At 39.4% G+C, this 23,383-nt stretch overlaps 1 protein-coding gene across 8 annotated transcripts in view; it reads left to right on the top strand.

Annotated features, from left to right (window-relative positions):
- ARFGEF3 (ARFGEF family member 3) overlaps positions 1-23,383 on the top strand; it is a 98,967-nt gene that overhangs the window by 68,265 nt on the left and 7,319 nt on the right. For all 8 annotated transcript variants that reach the window (XM_074818969.1, XM_074818968.1, XM_074818967.1 and 5 more), the window contains 14 exons: positions 883-1,016; positions 2,541-2,686; positions 4,239-4,418; positions 4,798-4,942; positions 6,063-6,185; positions 8,444-8,547; positions 10,619-10,763; positions 13,410-13,538; positions 14,090-14,266; positions 14,837-14,951; positions 15,574-15,676; positions 16,305-16,436; positions 18,033-18,163; positions 21,750-22,980. In XM_074818969.1, the coding sequence (XP_074675070.1) occupies positions 883-1,016; positions 2,541-2,686; positions 4,239-4,418; positions 4,798-4,942; positions 6,063-6,185; positions 8,444-8,547; positions 10,619-10,763; positions 13,410-13,538; positions 14,090-14,266; positions 14,837-14,951; positions 15,574-15,676; positions 16,305-16,436; positions 18,033-18,163; positions 21,750-22,980 (2,995 nt within the window). The remainder of the gene's footprint in view (positions 1-882; positions 1,017-2,540; positions 2,687-4,238; positions 4,419-4,797; positions 4,943-6,062; positions 6,186-8,443; positions 8,548-10,618; positions 10,764-13,409; positions 13,539-14,089; positions 14,267-14,836; positions 14,952-15,573; positions 15,677-16,304; positions 16,437-18,032; positions 18,164-21,749; positions 22,981-23,383) is intronic.

Below are 23,383 nucleotides of genomic sequence, written 5' to 3'. Positions count from 1 at the left end.
CATACTGACACTGCTTGTAGGAGTTTGACTCTGTGCATCGAAAGTACCTTTTATTTAGGAAGCTCACAATACAACTTGGTTCCAAGGATTAGGGAATAGCAGTACTGTGATTTTAACAATGCAAATTTGATTTCTGCACTTATACTTCAGTGTGGACGTTATTAGGACTCAATCTCCAGTTTTCTAGGACTATAGAAAGTTTTTCATGAAAAGCAATGTCAGAAAATCATATTTGTTTCAACTTGTGGCTGCACCATGTGAAATTTCACCTTAATCTCTGTGGAACCTACCTCCTATGTAAGCATGTTTACTGGTTTAAGGGTACAGATTTTAACTCTTAAATCTTAAGAGTTCATTGCAGCTGAAAATAACAACTCTTCTTTATATTCCAAAATAGCAATTCAGGTACAGGAACTTTAAGACTTGAATTAATTTGTTTTTCAGGTAAGGGGCTGTAACTTCAGATGGAGCAAACTGGTGTAACTCTAAAGTCAGTGGAGCTGTGATGATCTGTGTTGTGAGGACTAGGCATATTCTCACTGGTTTTTTGATTACTGGCCCATGAACTGCTTATAGCATTAAGATACAGCAATGGGGAAGCATTGGTTCCTTGAAAAAGTGACTTTTTGTTTTGGTCCCGCAGTTGAATCTTGGAAGGGTTCTGGTTGGTCCTACAGCACCCTACTTTCCACCCTCCAATTAATAAAGCTGGATCAAAGTCTTTCTGTAGCAGTGTATAAATGAAAAAGCCCTCAATAACCTAGTGTGTCACCAAAGGTAACACATAGCAGCCATGTACAGATAACAGTTTTCCTGTTACATACACATTTAGGTCTTTTATCTTGTTAATTTTTCAATTAGATACTGTTGTTTCACTCACAGGCTTTTTGAAGATGCTGCTGACAAGTTAAACTTGATGGCATTGGCAGGCTTCCTTTACCAGCTCAAGAAGGCTTCTCAGGCCCAGCTTTTCCATTCAGTCACAGATACAGTTGATTACTCCCTAGCAATGCCAGGTAACTCACCTGAAGATCCCTTACACAGTTCTGTGTTTCATATACAACTGTACTGCTTACAGGACTTGCTTTGTTTCTTACAGTTTTAATTTTTCCAACTGAAATTTCAAATAAAACACAGTATTTAGTCAGATCTTTCTGTAGGAGCAATTCAAAGTCTTTAGAAAAGGTTGAGCACTTTGTTTTTGGACAGGGACCACATCCACGCCTGCTATGAAGCACTTCAGAGGACATTCATTTAGTTCTTGGAGTTTGGGGGTGTTAATTATCCACAGATATTTAATCACAGCTCCATTTTGAAGCCCAATCCAGTAAGGAAACTCGGGTGAGTGTAGACCTAAGACAGTGGATTTAGGTTAGACATTTGACAATGGGATAACCTCAGAAGCGTTCAGAAAATGAACCAACAAAGCATGCAACTGAAGAATGTTAAAGCCGTGGGATTTGTCCTGCTTGCTCTTCCCCAGCAGAGTGGAGCATACACCTTATGGTACAAAGCCTGTAAATTGTTTCCATCACTGTCTCAAATAAAGCAGGATTGGACCCAAAGAAGGATATTTTCCTTAAATTTGTGCTGTGCCTGTAGAAGTTACATTAGTCATACAGGTTTTGTTCTGTCCTGTAGCGGACATGGATTTTATCTGATATATGCCTCCAGTTTAATCAGTTCCCCTCTCCTTGAATTGCTGCTTGTCATTTTCCCAGTGTGACACTTCAAGTTGTTCATTTTTTGCTCTTGCTTGTCTCCAGGCCAAAACATTCATCACTGTATTTTTAATAAATAGTGATCGTCTTATCATTTATGTAGTAGTCAATCAACAGTAGTTAGTAATAATGAAATTAAAATTAGGATTAGAGCAACTGTTTGTTTGGTTTTTTTTAATATTAGAAGTGGTATGCCCCCTGATTATGTCTTTCACATTAGAGATAAAAGCACCAACATATTTTAAATGAAAGAAAAAAGTGTCTTTCCAAATGTTGTAGGAACAATAGAAGATGAATCTCTTTCAGTAGGAAATAACAAGTATTACTGGCTGGGGAACAGAGAAGTATTTTCTCACATTCTCTGCTTCATTATCCTTTGCTTGATAAGAAATGCAAAAGGACAAACCAAAACTAAGTAATTTGCAGTTTATATTCTCCCCTGTAGATGTCACCAGAGGTTTTTGCAACTACTATTTTGGGTCTTCATATCAATTATTTAACTTCTTGCTTAACTCTTCTGCACTACTTTTCCAAGCCTTTGTCTTTAAAATATTTGCCAAAAAAAAAAAAAAAAAAATCACTTAAACCAGATAAAGTGGGTTTAATAAGTTGTTCCATCTCCTTTTACCTACACAGGCATAGTCTGTGTTTTAGACTGATGTGGTGGGGTTTTTTTTCTCCACCACCCTCCCTGCCCCACTCCTGCCCCCGACTTAATACTAAGTATTTCTAACCTGATTTAAATTCCAATTTAGACATCTAGAGATGGAGGAGCCGCTATTGCTTAGCTTCCATTTATTTTCTTATACTTTCTTGTAGGTGAAGTAAAATCTACTCAGGACAGGAGAAGTGCACTTCACTTGTTCCGACTTGGTGATGCCATGCTCAGAATTGTAAGGAGTAAATCTCGCCCGTTGCTCCACCTCATGCGCTGCTGGAGCCTGGTGGCACCTCACCTTGTAGAGGTAGGAGTAGGGGAGAAAATGGGAATGTGTGCAAGAGATAGCAAAGCTGAAAAAGCTGGAGAAGGCTTGATAGCTCTTAAAATGTGTGTCAGCCCTCAACGTTGTCAAATCTGGTTACACTCCTGTTGGGGTGTTGTATATCCTGTGTCTTATATTGTGATGCTGCCACCAAGGAGTGCACTTTTAAATAATTGAAATGGGCAGGTCCAGGGACAGTGTGTTGGATTTTTGAAATGTGATACTTCCTGTGCGTCTGTGGTGAAAAAACTGAAACCACGCTAAAAGGTTACAAGTAATTCCTTCACCTACCTGTTTTTCCAGTCAAAGTCTGCATCCTTGTAAATCTTCCCATAAAAGGATGCAGGCTTTCTTTTCCCGTATAAAGCCAACTAGGAAGATGGTGACATTTTTCACTTTCCTTCTCTTTCTTGAATCCTGGTCAGTGGCATGCCAGTAGCAGCCATATAATGGATTTCAGTTATAACAAAGGACCTTTTCTCAGCCAAACTTTCAGTCTTATCTGGTGAAATGCTGGTGTCTTGACTTAGAGCTTTTTGATTTGTATCACTGGTGTGAATAAACATGCAGTACTTCCTTTCTTTCTCTTGGTGAGGTATGCGGTGTCATCTGCTCAGGTCTATTGGGAGCATGCTTCTCTGGAGTTTTAAGACAAGCTATTCAGTAAATTGCCATAGCACTTCATTTCATTGACTCAGTAAAATATGTGGACTGTCTTACAGCAGAGTTCAGACATTGCGGAGTCTCAGTGGAATCTCTCTAAGTGAAGTAGAAATAGCAGAGAACAGTTTTGTTGTATGCTTTATCTTGAAAACTAGTGTCTCACTTGCTTTTGGATGCCACTCTGAGACCACTTTAAATATTTCTCATGTTTTGAACACTTTTAAAATCCCAGGCCACTTTAAACTCAAGTACCTTCCGTATTTTTAGAATGCAGGGCTGGTCAGTCTTTTCAGTTGACTTCAGTGCAGATGAAGGCATTACTGGGAAGGAGCAATATCAGGGAAAGGACAGAATTTAACGTAACCTGCATAGTTGCTCAAAACAGTAATTTTATATCCAGATTCACTGGTGTTTAATTTTTTAATAGCTCTTCTAAAAGTGATGAGAACCTTCTCACTTTAAGTTCCATAAATAGCCAAATAAAAAGTGACATTTGATCGTACATAGATAAGTATGGTGAATATATACAGAAACTACCTTTTTGAAGGGAAAAATAGACACATGGTAGAAACAAAAGGCAACTTTTCACACAAGTTCTGTGGGTTTTATTATTTATTTATTTTTAGCTCTGTGCTTTTTGAATTGTCTGTAAACCTTCATGCATCTGTGGGACTCCAAGCAGTTAAGAGTCTCAGTCGTCATCTGTTTCCATGGCAGTACTCCCATTTTCATTGCAGTGGGGTCCCTTGTCACATTCATGGTGAAGCCATTTTTAGCGTTCAGCAACATGAAGTGCTTATCTCCCTTAAAAGTGTCTCACTAATGGCAAATTTTTTGCTTAGACAAACTAACACTCCTCTTTTCCCTGCAGGCTGCCTGTCATAAGGAGAGGCATGTGTCTCGGAAGGCTGTCTCCTTCATCCATGACATCCTCACTGAAGTGCTAACAGACTGGAATGAGCCTTCTCATTTTCACTTTAATGAGGCGCTTTTCCGCCCATTTGAGCGTATCATGCAGCTAGAGCTGTGTGATGAGGATGTCCAAGACCAGGCAAGTTAGCCCTGATCAGGGTGTCTGTATCTGACCTACCATGCACATAAGGATGGTGTCCAGAGTGCACTTGGTCCACTTGAGAGAGTGTTTCCCAGATATCCTTCAAATGGTGCCCCTTTATCGTCCTCAAGGAATCAGGAGGGTTCTGCCTACCTAAGCCAGCATTGTGGTAGAGCATGGAGACAGTACACCTGGCCATACAGTAATTAAATAAAACTTCTCTATTATCTAAAAAAAAAAATAAATATTAGTCTAGACTGACATAGTGAAATCTAGGAATGTGTTTAAAGCCATCCTCATTCCTTCTGAAGGTCCATCTATGTATCGATTCTGGTTTTTGGTTTTAATCTTTTAACCTCTCCTACACTGTCTGCAGGTGGTCACCTCTATAGGAGAGTTGGTGGAAATGTGTTCTACCCAGATCCAGTCAGGATGGAGACCCCTGTTCAGTGCCCTGGAAACAGTGCACAGCAGCAGCAAGTCAGAGGTTAAAGAGTACCTCGTAGGAGAATACTCTATGGGTAAGGACTTAATGCACTGACTGTTTCATATGTGCTTTTGTTTCCCTGTCTTATTCCTTGGGGACACAATAACTACCTCAATGTATTTAAATGCCCTACCTGAACAGTGGCGCTGCGATACTCCAGGACTGTACCGAAGTATCTGGTTTATTAGTTGGGGTGGGAGGCAGAGCAGAGGTACTGTTCTGACTTTTTACCTTCTGGATTCTGGCAGATGAGTAGAATGAGAAAGAAGTGCTTCAAACATACTTGAATATTGTTGAGCAGAACAGTACTGCAGGAGTACTGAGCTTGGCTGGGTCCTTGTCACTGTCCTGCTGGAGAAAGGAAAGCTTACTGTATACAACCACCACATCTCATGTGGACTGTCTTTCTTACTATGTGAAACCTATTGTTTTTATACATCAGGGTAACTTAGTGTGATAATCTAGGAGAGTGCTTGTCCAGGCATTTAATCACAAGACTTCAAATTGCTAGCACTATTACAAACCATATTTGTTGTAAGAATGATTCTGCATCCTTCCCAGAGATGTTTGCTTGTATGGAAACTGGGTAATATGGGACAATCACTTTAATCTGTTCTGTTGCCCCATTAGAAGATATTTTTAAATGTGACAAGTCACATGTAAGGGATATGGTTTTCCTTCTAAATTTTTCTTTCAGATCTGTTATGATCAATGGCAAAATGCAAGTCTATACAGCTTTTGAAACCTAATAATCTACTTAAGAAAAGCAAGGCTGTTTTGTTACTGTATACTCTGAATAGTTTTCCGTGTGACTGCTGTCATCTTGGCAGTTATCAAGAACTAAACCAGAAACCTCCACCAAATAGAAGTGTCAGCTACTGAGCTGAGTTCAAGAGCTCAGACCTACTTTTACCATTTGGGCAGGTATAGGCTGATATTTTTCATAGGTAAGGCAAAGGAAGGAGTCTATGTTACTTCCTGTGAAAGACTACACAAGTTGCCTCAAGAGCAAGAGAAGGTTTTACTTCTAAGATCATTTCTGACTCTGACCAGAATAGAAGAGGTTTTACAGATTCAGTTAAATTGTTGAAAAACTGTTGGAAAATCACCTTTATGGGGGATGGGGAAGAGTTCTCATCTTGTTATTTCCACAGGGAAACGCCAGGCTCCGGTGTTTGATGTCTTTGAAGCATTTCTAAACACAGACAGCATCCAGGTCTTTGCCAATGCCGCCACCAGTTATATTATGTGCCTTATGAAGTTTGTCAAAGGACTGGGTAAATATTTTTATTTTCCTTTTATCCTATTAAGTCATGATATGTAAAACTTGATCCTGCAGAAGAGGAGAATTCAATAATGTAATACATTGCATGGTAGGGAAGAGAGAGGCAGTGAAGAAATGGAGACCAGAATGCTTTAAAAAAATAAAATAAAGACAAGGGATTATTTTAGGAACACTTTTAATGCTATCAATTCTTCAAGTTCTAGCAGCAAAGATGAATCTCAAATGTCTGCTTCATTTGATCTTAATTTGCATCAAGACTTGCTTATGTTAAGTTAAATAATTTGGAAAAAAAAACCCACAAACCCCAGAATATTGCAGAAATGTCATGGCATTGCACAGCTACAGCATAGGTTGTCTGCAACAGAACAAGGTATCTTTTACATTCAACGATCAAAGCCACATGGCTCCTTTTTACCCTTGCCCACCTCAGTTTGACATATGCATTGCTGAAAACCTGCTGAACCTTCAGTGAGATCATGAACATTTCAACTAACAGCACTCTGTCTCCACAATTAGTTTTTTTGTTGTGTTACTGGGGCAGCAGAGACCAGGCGTGTCAAGTCAAGGTGACCCTGCAGGGTAACTGTGGTGCTTCACCAAACTTCAGAAGAAAGGCAAATGGTGTTGGGTCATTCTGCCCCCATATTCATGTTCCCTGGCTTGCCTTGATCATTAGAGTTTGACACTTTTCATTGAACTGTGGCAATGATTTTTTTTTTTCCTTATGTAAATCGCAAAACTTCTAATGAGTGGTAAAATGTGACACTTTTTTTATATGTATATTAATTCACAGAGGTATCTTGGTCTGTAAGTGTCTCCCTTTGATTTAAATGAAGCACCTAACTGCAGCATATCTAGTCTTCAATGTTACTCTCATCTTATTAAGCTATTTCACTATTCAATGGGGGCAGAATTCAGCTTTTGATGACAGACCAGAATTGTAATTGTTACTACAAAAGAGAAACAAACTTGCATGTTCAGTACCAGTAGAGGGAACTCATGTGCCTTCTGGAGAACTTAAAAGTCTGTCTAACATTTCTTTAGGTTTCTTACTTTCATGAGGTAAGGTTGCCACCTTTATGGTTATGTGTCAAAAAACAAGGTCTTTTTCTTGTATTAAAGGTAGTAGAACTATGGGATACTTCAGTACTGAACAATAGCAAATACGTTTATGTTCATTTTAACATAGAAGTGAAAGATTCAAACCTCACTGACTGACATGGCTGATCTCAATAGTAGACAAGACTTTAAAATACAGTATGGAGGGAATAGTTAAGGCCATAGAAAAAACAAATAAATGTAGTGAAAGTAGAATAAAGTAGGATTTAATAAAAGATTTAATATTTATTGTGTGGTTTTTATGAGAGGAATAGCTTTTAAGGCAATAAAATGTTAACGTATATAAGCGTTTAGTAAAGATTCAGATTTGGCACTTAGTGGGAAGTATTTGGCTAAACTGGAAAAATGATTATGAGCCAAGTATTGTAGGGTGGACAGAACATTGGCTGAGAGGGGAGGAAAACAGATCGTGCAGACAGGGAAAATGCTGGAGTGAATGTAGTTACCCAGGGAGGAACTCTGCAACAGGATGCCTTGGAACTGATCATCTTATTCAGTAGTACACTTAGTGAAGCTGACCTAAAAGTAGGAGTCTGCTGATGCCACAGAGTTAGTAATACATGCGATACTGAGACACTAGACCCTGAGGATATCATACAGTTGAAACTGTGAGACCTTGAAACCTGAATTAGATGGAAGAAGGAACTATTGTAGCACAAAATATAAAATGGTGTATTCAGGAGTAAATAAACTAAAAGGAAGAACTTGTGGTAGAAGAGTTTTCCAGGGTACTGGAATGCAAATGAACAGAAAAAAAAAATGAGTATAGTAATTGAGCAAAGGGTGAATATGAGCAGGTAATTCATACACCCATGGAAAACAGTGGAGTCAATATGACAGATGACTATAAGGTATGGTTATAAGAACTCCCAAAGGCTCTACTAAAGACTGACTAAATAGGCATGCATTTATTAAAGTATTTATTCATATAAAAGTCTGAGTATGAACTGTGACCAATATCACTGTATTGTTTGTATGAGGATCATCTAGTTGTCATCTAATAAGATCAAACAAAGGATGTTTTCTGGATTCTATTCAGACATCAGGACACAACTGAATGAAAAAGGAAAACTAATGTTATGTTTGTTTCTCTTCTTCTGTCCTTCCCAATGCTGCCTCTTCTATCCCCAGGGGAAGTAGATTGTAAGGAGATGGGTGACTGTGTGCCAGGATCAGGATCTGCATCTACAGACTTGTGCCTTCCCGCGCTTGATTACCTCAGGAGATGTTCTCAGGTATGATGATCTTATACAGGTACTAACCTGGCCTAGGAAGCAGTTCTAACCTCCAGGCTTTGCATCAGTGTTTAGGTGGTTTGCATGAACACAGCAGAATCTGTGGTAAACCTGACGGTAATAACCTGCACTGCCAGATGGAGAGTGGCAATCTGAAGGAATCTCACACCTTCTAGGCCAGCTAACAGTGGGAAAACTGAGGAGATAAAAACACTCAGATCCAAGGAGCATGTGGGAAAATGTGAATGTTCAAAACCTAGTAGTAACATATTCAAAGCTACATTCAATCTTACTTAGACAGTTACTGTAAACAGTGTTGGGAATGAAGGAGAAAAGAAGAACCACCCTGAGAATTGTCAGGTCTTAAGAAGAGCAACAGGTTACACCCTCTAAAATGCAGCAGCATCTTATCTGTACCATGAAAACATATCTGAAGCTCAGGGCAAATCTCTTAACAATTAGAATGCTGGCATGTTTCCTGTAATCTCCTTGCACACAGCACAGATTATTATCCAGGGTTATTAGAAAGATTTTTGTCTCATTTTATAATGGTGTTTGTATTTCTGTAGTACCTGCAGGTCTTTTTGTTGGACCCACGCCATGTTTTTTCTGGGTACAGTACAAATGCATAACAAAGGATATTACCATAGCTGAAAGGCCTTAATATCTAAATTCAGAGATGATGGGTGGATTCAGTATGCAGATTGAGAGGAGAAGGAAAGAATAAGGCAGCTCAGAATAATAAACAGCAGACATATCAAGCTGTACTTGCCATCTTGTTCACCTAAAAAAAAAAAAAAATTAGTGAATAGCTATTCATATGTCTAATGTATGTTCTATCTATACACTATGTGTCACATCACTCTTCCTCATTCTGACAAACCCCAGTCCACAGTGAGGCAGAAATATTTTCTCTTCTTTAAAAGAAGCAGCCATTTCTATCTTGTTATACCTTTTAACTTGCCAGTAGAAGAAGAACAGGAATGACTAAAAAGAAATGCTGTCTGTATATTGCAAATACATGGTTTACTTTAGAAAGACCTGGTAAAATACTGGTAGCATCCCAGGTATAGCACAATTCTGCAGTTTGTATTTGTTGTGCAATTGACAACCCAGGCAATGAAGCTCTGCAGTAAACCTATACAGATCCTTTTATCAATATTTACTTAGTTCTTCAGAGCTCCAAAATATTCTGTGTACAGCTAATGGAGCTTCTTAGGTCATAGGTGCAATCAGTAAGTAGTAACATTTGTCTTTCACAAATGAGGAGAGAGCACACTCCTTCCCCAAAAATGTGTTATTTAAATTGCTTTTCTCCCTGTCTTTCTCCCCCTGACCCCTTACTACATAGAATGGTTTGGGTTGGAAGGGACCTTAAAGATCATCTAGTTCCAACCCTTCCACTAGACCAGGTTGCTCAAGGCCCCATCCAGCCTGACCTTGAATACTTCCAGGAAGGGGGCAGCCACAGCCTCTCTGGGCAACCTGTTCCAGTGTCTCACCACCCTCACAGTAAAAAATTTCTCCTTATATCTGATCTAAATCTACCGTCTTTCCATTTAAAACTGTTACCCCTTGTCCTATCCCTACACTCCCTGACAAAGAATCCCTCCCCATATTTCCTGGAGGCCCCCTTTAAGTACTGAAAGGTCTCTATAAGGTCTCCCTGGAGCCTTCTCTTCCCCAGGCTGAACAACCCCAACTCTCTTAGTCTGTCCTCATAAGGGAGGTGCTCCAGCTCCCTGATCATCTTCTTGGCCCTCCTCTGGACTCACTCCAACAGGTCCATGTCCTCCTTATATTGGGGACCCCAGAGCTACACACAGTACTCCAGGTGGGGTCTCATGAGAGTGGAGAGTTGTCAATGAATAGAAGATTTCTGGCCTCCAGTTGTGTCCTTCATTTTCACTATAGCTGGATGAACAGATCAAATGCTGACATTATGCTGCTTTCATACCTTTTGCTTTATTTTACATACCTGTGTTGTATGGATAGCTTTTACAAAGTTTCCCATATATATTTATCTTCTCTTTTTTTCTCTTTCTCTCCTACCCTCTTCCCCACCCCCAAGTTGTTAGCCAAAATCTATAAAATGCCCTTGAAACCCATGTTCCTCAGTGGCCGGCTGATTAACCTGCCCCGAAGAGTGCAGGAGCAGTCAGCCAGCAGTGAGGATGGTATTGAGTGCATCCTTTCTGACTTTGATGACGACACTGGTAAGTGTATTGATAGCAGTAAATGCGGAATTAATCAATTGCTTCTTCTATATGTCACTGTAAATTTTGCCAACTGCTGAAAGCAAAAAGGAAGGGAAAAACTTCATAGTTTATTGTCTCCCTGTTGTCTATACACACACATGTACACACACAGTGCTTGGAAGTTCAGGTCACATCACCTTCTTTATGTTAAAAGATACCATTCATATATGAGAAAAATACAACCCCTCTCTTGGGACAAGAAATAATATTTTAATTAATAATATTTTAATTATTCTGATACTCATAATACAACCAGTATGTATTTCTGAGAGCTAACACAAAAATACTTTCTAGACCACAGCTTAAGTAAACAAGTGAATACCTTTTAAGGCTGGTATTGGCAGGCCTGCCTTTAACAGAAAAAATATCAGTGTTGAGTTAGAGTTTAGAGATAAAGAATACTTGTCTAATTATGTTTCCAAAATTATGTCCTGTGGTCTGTTGAACTAAATGGTGTATTTCTAAAGTCCATAAAAAGCGGTATGACCTCCAGAAAAACAGGCAGCATTTTTCTCCTGATTATTTGTGTGGCTTATATGGGTTGTGGATTAATCAGGTGATTAATGAGCTAGATCTGTGTTGAAGCAAGTGGTAGAGGAATGCAGCCTTACTGCTTCGGGACTCGTGAGGGCCCTTCGAAGCAGTACAGTCATTTCTGAATATCTGAACTACTGCGCTGTTCCAGCCTGGGTGCCTCTGTGAAGAGCCAGCTCTAAACAGGCAGAAAGCAGGCTGACTCCAGCGCATTTCATTTGCATGCCTCACCAGAATGACTCCTGGTGTACCTACTTTTATCTGGGCTCTTCTGTCACATGGATTGTCCTGTTCCACTGCTACCCTGGATAAAGGAGAGAAAAGCTGCTCTCTGAAAAAAGCAAACCGCAAGTCCTAGGCTTTTTTAAAAAAACCCACTTCTACTTTCTTCTTTATATGCTTGGTTCTTTTTTCCCTCTCTGGAAACTTTAGGATGCTCAGCTGGGATGTAGGAGACCCAAGTCACTGAAGTCTCTGCTTTGAGTCAGGCTTGGGACTTGACCTAGGGTCTCCCCACCTCAGGTGAGCACCACTTGCCTACTGTGTTCTGAAGTGGCTCTGCCTATCAGCGTCTTGCTTGCTATGAACAGAAATGCCACCCAGCAGCAAAGAAACCACCTGATTTGGTTCTTGTCAGAGCTAATTGCTGAAACTTTCACCCAATTTTTATTTAGCTGATGACAGTATTAGACCACTGCTAGGCAAACTGACTTTACAAAGACAGAAGACAGTGCTTTACCTGGCATTCTAGTGCTGAAAGTCAGTACCAAGATGGAGCAAAATGTTGTAGTCTACTTTGCCATATGGTGGTGTAGTGTATTTTCGTAGTGTATTTGATTCCATGCCAAACTCTTCAAAAGGGTGTTTCTAAAAGATACTCAATTCTTTCAGATTTGAAGATAGCCAGATTTTGTGCTGAGTGATTTGTGCTTTTTCCTTATCTAGAAACATCATTGAAGTTTGTATAACTTCACTGCCCTGTGGAAGTGGTGTGAATAAATAATCAACCCAGTTGCCAAGTAATGATTTCTCTGTTTTCTCCTTGATTCTCCAGAAGGCTCTTGCAGTCAGCAAACTCAGTGCCTCTTAAATGAAGTTTTCTTGCAGCCTTTTTTATTGCTTTTGGAACATAATTAGCCAGCAGGCATCATGCAGACACAGACTACATCAGCATGACAGAAAAGATGGGCTTATTAGTGAACCAAAGTAAAATCCATTTTAGCCTAATAAACCCATAGCTTTTTAAGGAGACTTAGCTCAAGAATAACACTATATGTTGCAAGGAGCATAAGGAGTGTAATATGCAAGATCTCTCTAGTCATTCATAATGTCATGGGGAACTAGCAAGTACTTAAGTGATCTGTGAAAAATTAAAGGGCAGCAATTCCTAACCATTTTCAAAATTGTATTGAAAACTAGTTGTATCCTATAATCTTTTAGGGATATGTGTAGATATGAACTCACAGTACTACCTGTATCCTAAAGCGCTGTTCTGGTAGTTGTCCAGCTCTGCCATTTCCACATTTAGTACTCTTCTATCAGTGACCTCTTAACATCTAAAGATGATGTGAGGCAGCCCAATGACGCTTCATGAGGCATTATTACTGCTCAACTCCGGGTACCAAATAAAGCCAGTTAAATTATGGCCAGTCACCTTAGGATCCTTACCTAAAAGCATAACCTAAATGAGTACAGTCCTTTCTGAGTAGCATTTGCAACAGTAGTGAGATGTGTAAAATGTCCCATTAAAAAAATCTAAAACCCCACCAAGGTTAAGGAGACCAGACCAGTGGGAGTAGTAAACTAAGACAGAAGACCAGAACAAGGTGTATGTGGAGGAGGAAGGAAGGGGCAAAACACAAACTTAATAAAAAGGGAAGGAAAAGGAGACCATAGTTTCAAAAATTGCTATTGCCCACAGCCATTACCCAGGAACAGTGAACATGCAAGAACCCATGATCTTTAAGTTAATTAATTTCTTAGCCTACATCACTTTCTGAGGGCAAGTTCCAGCTGTGGTCAATGCAGTTTCTCACTTACGGTTCTTAATCTTTGTTTCCTTACTTGTAGGCCTTATCAATGTCTGGATTATTCTGCTGGAAGAATTAACAACTGCCATATCGAACTGTCCCCGTCAGCACCAGCCTCCTACTTTGGATCTGCTCTTTGAATTGCTGAGGGATGTTGCCAAGACACCTGGTAATGAAAGAGCTTGCTAAAATGTGAGCTAGTAGAGCCCTGACCCGAACCTCTTAGAATCCCAAACTACTTCTGTAAAGTGTGTTACTTATGCTAGAGCTGCACAGAGACATTCTCAATTAGAAAGGGATTTTCTTAGAGCATGATCTGTTGTTCCAGTTAGTGCATTGTTCTGTGTTGACAAAAGACATCTTGTAAGAGTATGTTGAAGTTACTCTTATATTTATTGCACGAATAAAGAGGTGCAGTACTCTATTGATGTTCCTAGCCACAGAAAATGTTTGCCTGGTGTCTAGGAAATGGAAAAAGAAAATTATGTAGTCCTGTAGACCTTCTGGGAAAGACAGCAGGTAAACAGTTCGCTAAATGTTCATATACCACCTCACAACTAGATCCAAAACTGCTTACCCCTCTCATCCCACAAAAAGTGTTTCAGAACCTGCTTTCTTTAGCATCACCCCTGGCATCAAGCCTGGAACAATTTAGCAGATTTACTGTTCATGTAGGCTTTGTAAGCAGAAGTATACAACCATCATTGTGTTTATTTTAAGGACCAGGATTTGGCATTTATGCAGTTGTGCATCTTCTTCTGCCCACGATGTCTCTTTGGCTCCATCGCAGTCATGGTGACCATTCTTACTGGGATGTGGCATCTGCTAATTTCAAGCATGCCATTGGCCTTTCCTGTGAACTCGTAGTGGAGCACATTCAAAATTTCATACACTCAGGTATGTGATTGTATTGTCACATCTACTGACAGTTATCAGTGGCAAGTTACTGAATAGCTACTTGGGGAGATGGTTTCATTGCTTTTTGGTTGCTCAAGCATAAAATAAGAGGAGGAGGTTGAAAATTTTTGTTTGTTTGAGGTTTTTTCTTTCTTTGTAGGGTTTAGAATTATGGAAAAAATTAACTTGTAAGGGACCTGTGGAAATTATTTAGTCCAGCCTCCTGCTCAGAGCAGGGCTATCTTCAAAATTAAATCATCACAGCCTATATTATACTTTCCAAAAGAAGATACTAAGACTTTGATCATAAAGAACTAGAATATCAGAAACAGGATCTAACAGAATTTCTCCAATACCACTTAAGTCCAGACATTGTATATTGTTAACATCAAAAGGATGGTTCTTATATCAGTTTGATGTGATGTGTGTTTCACAATTGAACTCTACTGATAGCTGCATAAAAACAACTTGGTTTTGCAAAGTCTCTGAATAGCAGTAAGTGTAGCAAGACTGTTTAATTATAATGAAAAGGCAATGATGTTAAAACCAGTCTGTGTCTTTTCCTTATAGATATTGGTTATGAAAATATGATCAATACTATGCTGAAAGATCTTTTCAAGTTGCTGGTAGCCTGTGTAGCAGAACCAACAGAAATTATTTCCAGAGTTGGCTGCTCTTGTATCAGGTAACACAGTCTGTTCACTCTCTTAGCATATTCAAAAAAAAAAAGTCTTTATATCTTTGAAGAATTTGCAGACTGATTAAGTTGGCTAGCATCTCAAAAGAAGTCTACAATATCTCTCTCTCTTGTTACCTGAATAATGAATTTTAGATTTACTAACCTTTTCTTGCTGTTTTTGGTCTGCTTCAGAACCTGTGATTTGAGGCATTACTATGTGTATGATTCCCATAAAATGCACTTGTACATTACTTATATGCAGTTAGTCAATAATTAATCCTTAGGAAAAATAATCAATGGTCTTTCTGTTGGAATTCACAGGTCTTTAGAGGTAATTAATACCTTTCAGTCTTCAGGTTATTACAGTCATAGTCAAAATAAGCCCTGCATTATATAGTAACACAACATGTGGTTCTTGTGCTGGCAAGATGACTACTTAAAGAGGAAAAGCAAAGGAAAAAAAGTCAGAACTACAGTGTAATTGCAAATATAGGTCAACTGAGGAGATTGGATATCGTTAGCTAACTACTGAGTAGGCCTTTTGTTCTGTTTTCAACCTTCTCCCATTACAAGTAAGAATTGTCTCGTTCCTTCTTGAACATGGTAACGTTTTCCTGTGTCCTTGCAGGTATGTGTTAGTGACAGCAGGGCCTGTTTTTACCGAAGAGATGTGGAGGCTTGCATGTTGTGCCTTGCAGGATGCGTTCTCTGCCACTCTGGAGCCAGTAAAGGTAATCTGCCTTTTTGCTGACAGTCAAAATGTAATCACATTAGTTGTAGGCTCACTAACTTTTGACAGATTGCTTTTTGTTTTTCAGAAAAGTTTTTGGGTACAGAGCCAGGAAAAGAAGCGTAAGGATTATGTGGTAGCTTTTGTTATCTTGTCAATTCACAATGAAAGGTGTTGGATCAACAATGGATATTGAAATAAATTTTTCTAAACATGTACAGATAACACTAGTTGCTAACAGTCCAGACTTACTCTAAATTGCTCTGCCAGTATGAAATCAGAAGAGTTAAGTAGGTGAAAACTTACTTTTTGATCCATTTCTTTCTCTGCATTGTCTAAAACTAGATAGAAGACAAAGTTGTTACCTTGATCTTGTAGCTACATGCTCCATATAAATTATTTCTCAACTCACTATCTTTCTTGTAACAAAAAATCCTGTTAAGGATGAGTACGTAAGAAGTTGTAATGCCTTTGCATCAGATCCTTCAAATGCTAAACAGCAGGTGACCAGCTGATGACAATGGGACAGATCACTGAATCTTGTATTGCACACAAACAGGCTGGACAGTGCTACAGTCACTGACTTCATTTAACGCACAGTGAAAGTCTGATGTTGTGTCTCTCTATAGAACCTGTTGGGCTATTTCCACAGTGGTTCTGAAAGCTTTAGTGGAGATGCCTGTGAAGTGAAGGTGGCAGCCCCCTCCCTCTCGCCAAGTGCTGAAGCTGAATACTGGAGAATCAGAGCCATGGCACAACAGGTACTGACTGACATTTCAGGGGAAGTCAGAGAACCTTTTAAACTTGGGGCTTTTCTTTATGAAAGTACACCTTTACTACCACCTTTCTCACAAATCCTACAGGCAAAGACTTCCTCATCACCAGCCTAGCATTTATTTGTCTAACAGTAGTATTGAGAAAAAGTAATAAAAACTAGGAAAAAATCCTTAAAACTGTCCTCCTGTAAGTAGGAATTAGGAATGCCTAGGGTGGAGGAAGATGCATGGGTACCTGAGGAGGACTGGCAACGAGCCTATTGTGTAATGCAGCTTTAAAAATGGCAACCCTAGCATACATCAGTGGAAATGTTTCTGATGGAGAAAGGGAAATAGTAGTGTCACTATGAATCCTCATCTAGAATGTCATCTCTATTTCTGATTAGTCTGTTAAAGAATGATAAATCCAAAGGACAAAAAATGCACTTAGAACAGAGACTGTGATATGAAACTAGAAAACCAAGATTTGTTCAACCTATCAAAGCAGAGTGTGAAGAGGAATGCAGATTTTTTTTCTCTATAAATACCTGGGTATAGATTGCAGAGAAGAAAAAGAGTTACAGAGAACTGGAAGGATAAGGCTGACGCTTAACAAATGATTTAAAACTTACCACTAACTCCTAATCAGCAGAGCAAGCTTGGAGACAACCTTCTCGGGGTCCTTTTGAGTACAATGGAGGTTGTTCATTTTATGGAAGTGGTTATATGAAACAAGCTCCTTGAAATACAGCACACTGAACTTAATGACCTGCAGGGTATGATAAAACTGTAAATACTGTGTGACAGTTTCACCATGGGAAAGCAGCTGGATTAAAAGAGCCAACAGATGTTTGGTGTCAATTTCTGACTTGATTAATCATACCCTGATACTACTTGAAAATCTGAGACACACAGACCAGGATTTGTGATCACAAATAATGTGGTAGTGGCAGACTTTGTTTGAATAGAAAAAATGTTTTAAATTAAGTTTTAAAGATGCAGAACTCAAGAAAGCAAGGAATGTTGCATTTATACTTTTGTTGTAGACACTATCAGTGGCACTCCCTGAGTCCTTCTCAGCAGGAATTTGGCACAACTAGTAAGCTACAAAACAGTTACAGCAACTGAGAGGCATTTCCCCATTTACCACACAAAGTATTGCAAGTTAGGTGTCTGTTGTATCTTCGTGGCTGAAAATAATCCTTCCAGTAACCAACCTTTCTAGGTGCAACAGACTAACTATGCAAACCAGGTCCTTGACTCCACTATACATGATATTTTCTGATAGTAGTATCCAGACAGCAGAAAGCTTGTTTTGGCATTTGGTATTATGCCTTATACAAGTTCAAAGAAAAAGATGTCTGTCCTTTGCCCTGTGCTCTGCTGAGTGTCTGGAGGTAGCCCATGGCTCTGAGGCTGTTTTAGCAAAGCAGCATGCTCCAGGGAAGTTCTGCCTGGGGGGATACCTTTCATTTTCTCCATCACTGTAAAATAAGTCATCATAACAGATCTTTCACAATGCAGAAAATCCTATTTTCAGGCCCCCCATGGACCCAGTGCAAGTGCTAAACTGATTGTTTTATGTAACTTGTTGTTTTCTAGGTCTTCATGCTGGAGACTCAGTGCTCCCCAAAGACCCCTAACAACAAGGAAGGGTTTGAACATGCTCAGTCGTGCGTGCTTGTTATTGACCTGCCACCAGATAAGAAACCAAATGGGCATACACAGAGAAGGTAAAATATCTTCTGAGGAAAATGCTGTGTCATTAAAGGCAAGATAAAAATATTGTCAGCCTGGCAGAGATGTGAACTGAGCCTGGCAAACCATGCCTCTCCATAGGTCTCATCAAAAATGAAATACATAAAATTTAGAGTTTGTGACACAGGAGACAATAGGTTACTACTGTCTGCTCTCCACATGTTCCCATGATCATACACTGGTGAGCAGGCACATGCAAGAGCTGTTACAGTTATAGACAAGCCTGTGTCAGGGTCTGTAATATGTCCCTTAGAAAGCTAAATAAGGAAAATGCTTCTAATAGTAAAAATTGGTAGGTTACAAATACCTGAAGGATACATAAGGTCACACAAAGCCTTCCAGTAGAAGAAATGCAGATTAAATTAAGAAAAGATTTCCCATAGAAAATACTAGGAAAATCTTTCCAATATTTGAGATTCTTTTCTTTAAGAAGTATAGTTAAAAATACCAATTTGAAGAAAGCTTTGGGAGTACTGTTATGTTTGTAATGATCCTAGCAAATGAAATAATGTTTGCTTCTCTAATGGTCTTTTAAATTCAGTATTACTGGATTAAGATGGTAGAAGAAGTTAATGGATAAACTGGAGTGGCATAAGTTGAAGAGACCACATCCAAAGCTGTGAAACTGTCAGCATATTGATCTAGGGAACGTTGTTTTTGCTTGGCACTTCATTTTTGTGGAAGCCCTTCTATATGTTACCACCTCAGAAACTCATGCATTTGCATGACAATCTGATCTTGTCAAAGAATATTTCTTTTTGCTTGCACTCAGTTGTTTAAACAACTGCTGTAACATCAATAGGGCCAGGAATTAGAATTCTGCATTCAGGGTTTGTGTTTGTGTTGCAAGGTATGTAATACATGGCATGAAATTGTCTTTTACTAGATACCAAACCTGCTTCTGTACCACTTCAGGTGTTCTCATTCAAAACTAAACTGTTGCTTGCAACAAGGAGCCAGAATGTGATGGTCCTTCTTTGGATGGACAGGAAGAAAGACCATGTAAGATGTCTCTATTCTTACACAGCTGTACAGAAGTTTCCCCCAAGAGCAGGTGCTCTGTTGCCTCGCCTTCAGAGACCAGGGCCCTGCACAAAGACGAAGAAAGGTTGAGATCAGAGTCTTAAACCCTTCCTTCATGGTGGGAAAATATCTGCTTTAGCCAAAGGTTTGCGGAATCATTCTTCTTGTTATAATGAATGCAAAGCAAGAGACTGGAGTACTCCCCTCTCATGGCACATAAGGCCATGCTATCTAACAGGCTGCGTTCATAAAGGTAGCATGGGTCTTGCTTGTCTTTAAACAAATAAATAAATAAAGCTTGCAATTAATACAAACTCTGAATGCTCTCACCCTGCGCTTTGTCTAAACAACTGCAAAAAGTGTATATGCTGACAGGCAAATGTTACCCCAGCAATGCTCATTTTTCACTAAAACAGGGCTCAAAAGTTGACTGTGCCACTGTTTTTCATATTATTTGCTACAGCAGTGCAGTAATATGCCAGTCTTGCATGCTAGTAACTGTGGCCTTTCAAAAGTTTTACTTTAACCTTAGTGGGGTTTCTCTTCTCCCTTTTTGCTTTTGTTTCCTTAATGCTGCATCGTTTCACAGGAAGCTGGGGTAAGGGAGCTTTTCTTCTTCCTAAAAAGTAATAATATATTTCAGTTTGAAACTTTGGGCAGAATAAGAAAATACTATCCTTAACCAGCTTTGGCATTGTGTGTTTTCACCTATAGTTCTGTACTAGTTTCTTTTGGAATTGAACAGTACTTTAAACTGCCCTTGCAAATTGCCTTCTTTGGCAATTACAAGGAAAGCAGATCTCCTTCATTCTGATCCTGCTTTTGAAACAGGATTAGTCTCTTGAAATCAATGCAAGCACTCATTTAACTTTATGTATGCTCTTAAGAGCTTTTCTGAGTCAGAGCCTCTAATGGTTTTTACAGCAGAAAACTACTTCCCCATAAAGAGCTCCAATGTATGTATTAATCACCAAGATTTTAGCACTGTCAGATAATAAGACTAGTAAATTTTACTGATGTGATAGCACTGACAGCTGTGTCATGGTAAGCAAACTGACATAGGTAAATTAACCCAAGAAGCACACTTTTGTCTGACTTTTTTTTTTTTTAAATGTTGCATTCTCAAAACTGAGTTTTGATACAATTTCTCAAAAAAAAGTAGATTTCTTGTTTTGGTATGTTGAAAACACTTTTGAAAGTTGTTTAATGAAAGTAGAATAATTTTTGCAACAAAAAAATTAAAGGTCTGCAACTGAACATCTGATGTTACATGAAGATTTCCTTTGACTTAGACCTAAAACTTTAGTATTGCAAGCAAACTGAAAAATCTCTTCCTCACTTGATAGCAGTGCTAATTAAAATGCAACCCATCATAGTTCCCTACATCAAAACCAGTATAACTATGTCTACTAGAGCATCAGCTCCGGTTAAAACATCACCACTGTAATCTTATTCAAAGACTTTTTTTAAAATTCCTTAAGATAGGTGTCACAGTTTATAAATCCATGAGATACCAAACAACAGTCCTGTCCACCCTTTCTTCCTGGCCTCCCTTGCCTGCAAGCCTCTCGATGTTATTTACTGGTGAATGACCTGAAAATTTTGGTTGGAGGAATTTGCCATTCATGGGTTCCCTGTGCAAATCAAAAATCAGTGAGACTTAGAATGACTCACAGCATCTCTCTAACAGGAGTACATCTAAGAATCACCCAGTATCGTATGTGAGAAACAAGGTTAGGAATACATATTTCCATGCTAGGCTCTCAGTATTCAAGTTGAAGTCTTAAGAGCAAACAGTGAAATGTGCCTTCAGCAAGACTTAAGCTTCTTTGCATGCTCCATTGCACTGCTGATGTTTCTGTAGATGTTTTTTTATTGGTTGGTTGGTTGGCTCTTTGTGGTTTATTTTTTTAAGTACTACTCGTGGCATTAGCAGAAATGAAAGCTGAATAGTAAACTAGTTTTCACCTCAGTTTCTCATGACAAAGTTAAGGTTGGCTGAAATGCTGGTGGAGGAATTTCCAGGATATTTCAACTTAGCCAAAGTCCAGCAACAAAATTAGAAAATGCAGTCAGAGACCAATGGCAGAAGTGCTGCATGACTTGTGTATTAACAAATTCCTCAGTTACAGCAGGCTGAAATATTGAGAGTAGTTGCAGCTGCCATGAAATTGAAACACAGAATATTTAATCCCTCAGTGTTAGACATCTCTGGAGAAAAGAACAAAAATTACAATAGAGCTTTGTTTTAATACCACCTCTGCACAAGTGCCATTAGTGTGCTTGCTGTGGACAATTATTTTTCTTAACCAATGTGTCTCCCCTTCTAGGAAAGTATTAGAAAGAGTAGCTGAAAGACCATTCTAGACAACTTTATCTTCCTTCACTTTTTTGTAACAAGGCTATGAAAATTTGGCCTTTCGTTTGCATCTTTCGTGTTAGAGTCTAAAATACTGTGTTCCTGTACTTCTAGTAAAAGCACAATGCACCATTTTAATTTTATTTTATTTTCTTCCTTCCCATGCTTGGTTTACCAAGTATTCCTTTCAGGACGATAGTGGTGAGCTTGCTGTCCCACCAAGTACTGCTCCAGAATTTATATGACATCTTACTGGAAGAATTTGTGAAAGGCCCTTCTAACTTAGAGGAGAAAATGACAATACAAGTACCAGAAAACAAGTTGGCTGGTTTTCTTAGGTACATCTCCATGCAAAACCTGGCTGTCATCTTTGACTTACTGCTGGACTCCTATCGAACAGCCAGAGAGTTTGACACCAGACCTGGATTGAAGTGTTTGCTGAAAAAAGTGTCTGGCATTAGTGGAGCTGCCAACTTGTATCGCCAGTCAGCAATGAGCTTCAACATCTACTTCCACGCTTTGATTTGTGCAATCCTGACAAACCAGGAGAACATCACTGCAGAGCAAGTGAAAAAGATCCTCTTTGAAGATGATGAGAGAAGCACAGACTCATCACAGCAGTGTTCTTCAGAAGATGAAGACATTTTTGAAGAAACTGCCCAGGTCAGTCCCCCACGAGGGAAGGAGAAGAGACAGTGGAGGGCTCGAATACCATCTTTGAGTGTACAGCCCGTCAGCAATGCAGACTGGGGATGGCTAATCAAGCGGCTTCATAAGCTCTGTATGGAACTGTGCAACAACTATATCCAGATGCATCTGGACCTGGAGAATAATATAGAGGAGCCTCCAGTGTTCAAAGGTGACCCTTTCTTCATTTTACCATCCTTTCACTCAGAAACCTCTACTCCATCGACTGGAGGGCAATCTGGGAAGGACACACCATCGGAAGATGACCGGAGTCAAATCAGGGACCAACTGGGAGAGAGCCTGACACCCCGAGGAGGGAGTGGAGAAATGTTGCTGCTACCCCCACCCCTAAGTCCTAAACCAGAGAAAAAAGAGCAAACCAGGAAAAAAGAATGGTGGGAGAGTGCTGGCAACAAGATCTACACCATAGCCACTGACAAAACTATCTCCAAGCTCATGACAGAGTACAAGAAAAGAAAGCAGCAACAGGCCATGACATCCTTCACCAAAGAGATCAAAGTGGAAAAGAAAGGGGAGCTCCTGACTTCAAGAGGGCCAGACTCACCCATACTCCAGCGGCCACAACAGCTTATAGATCAAGGTCAAATGAGGCATTCATTCAGTGCTGGGCCAGAGATCCTGAGACAAGAGAAGAGACCACGCTCAGGATCCACAGTCAGCTCCCTGAATATATCCGTTAGGGATGCTGAGGCCCAGATACAGGTAGGACATACCTGTAGTATGCTAATAATAATAACCATAATTAAAAAGATAAATATTTTTTCTGTTGCTTTTATTATAATGATTATAATCTCTTCATTAAATGTCTTCATTACATGAAGAAGTCATCATGATGAGGACCAAATATTTCAGCGTCTGGCACTGATAAAAACCCGATTCTGTCCTATCAAAAGAAAATCAGTCTTCAGGGAAGTGTTATCAGACATATACTAGTACAGCTTTCAAGAGTGCTTCTGTGACTGAGGCCAAAGCTGCACTTAGTCCTAAGAACTAACAGCCTACAATGAACTCATTGCTTACTGCTAAGGGCTCTAGCCCACTTAAGGCTTTTGAAAATGTCATGCTGCTTATCACAATGCTTTTGTACTTAAGAAGGTTTTTTGGT

This window comes from Strix aluco, chromosome 3, assembly GCF_031877795.1.
Source record: "Strix aluco isolate bStrAlu1 chromosome 3, bStrAlu1.hap1, whole genome shotgun sequence".
NCBI lineage: Eukaryota > Metazoa > Chordata > Aves > Strigiformes > Strigidae > Strix > Strix aluco.
Note: the sequence above shows the minus strand (reverse complement) of the source record. Positions and strands in the feature narration are given on the sequence as shown.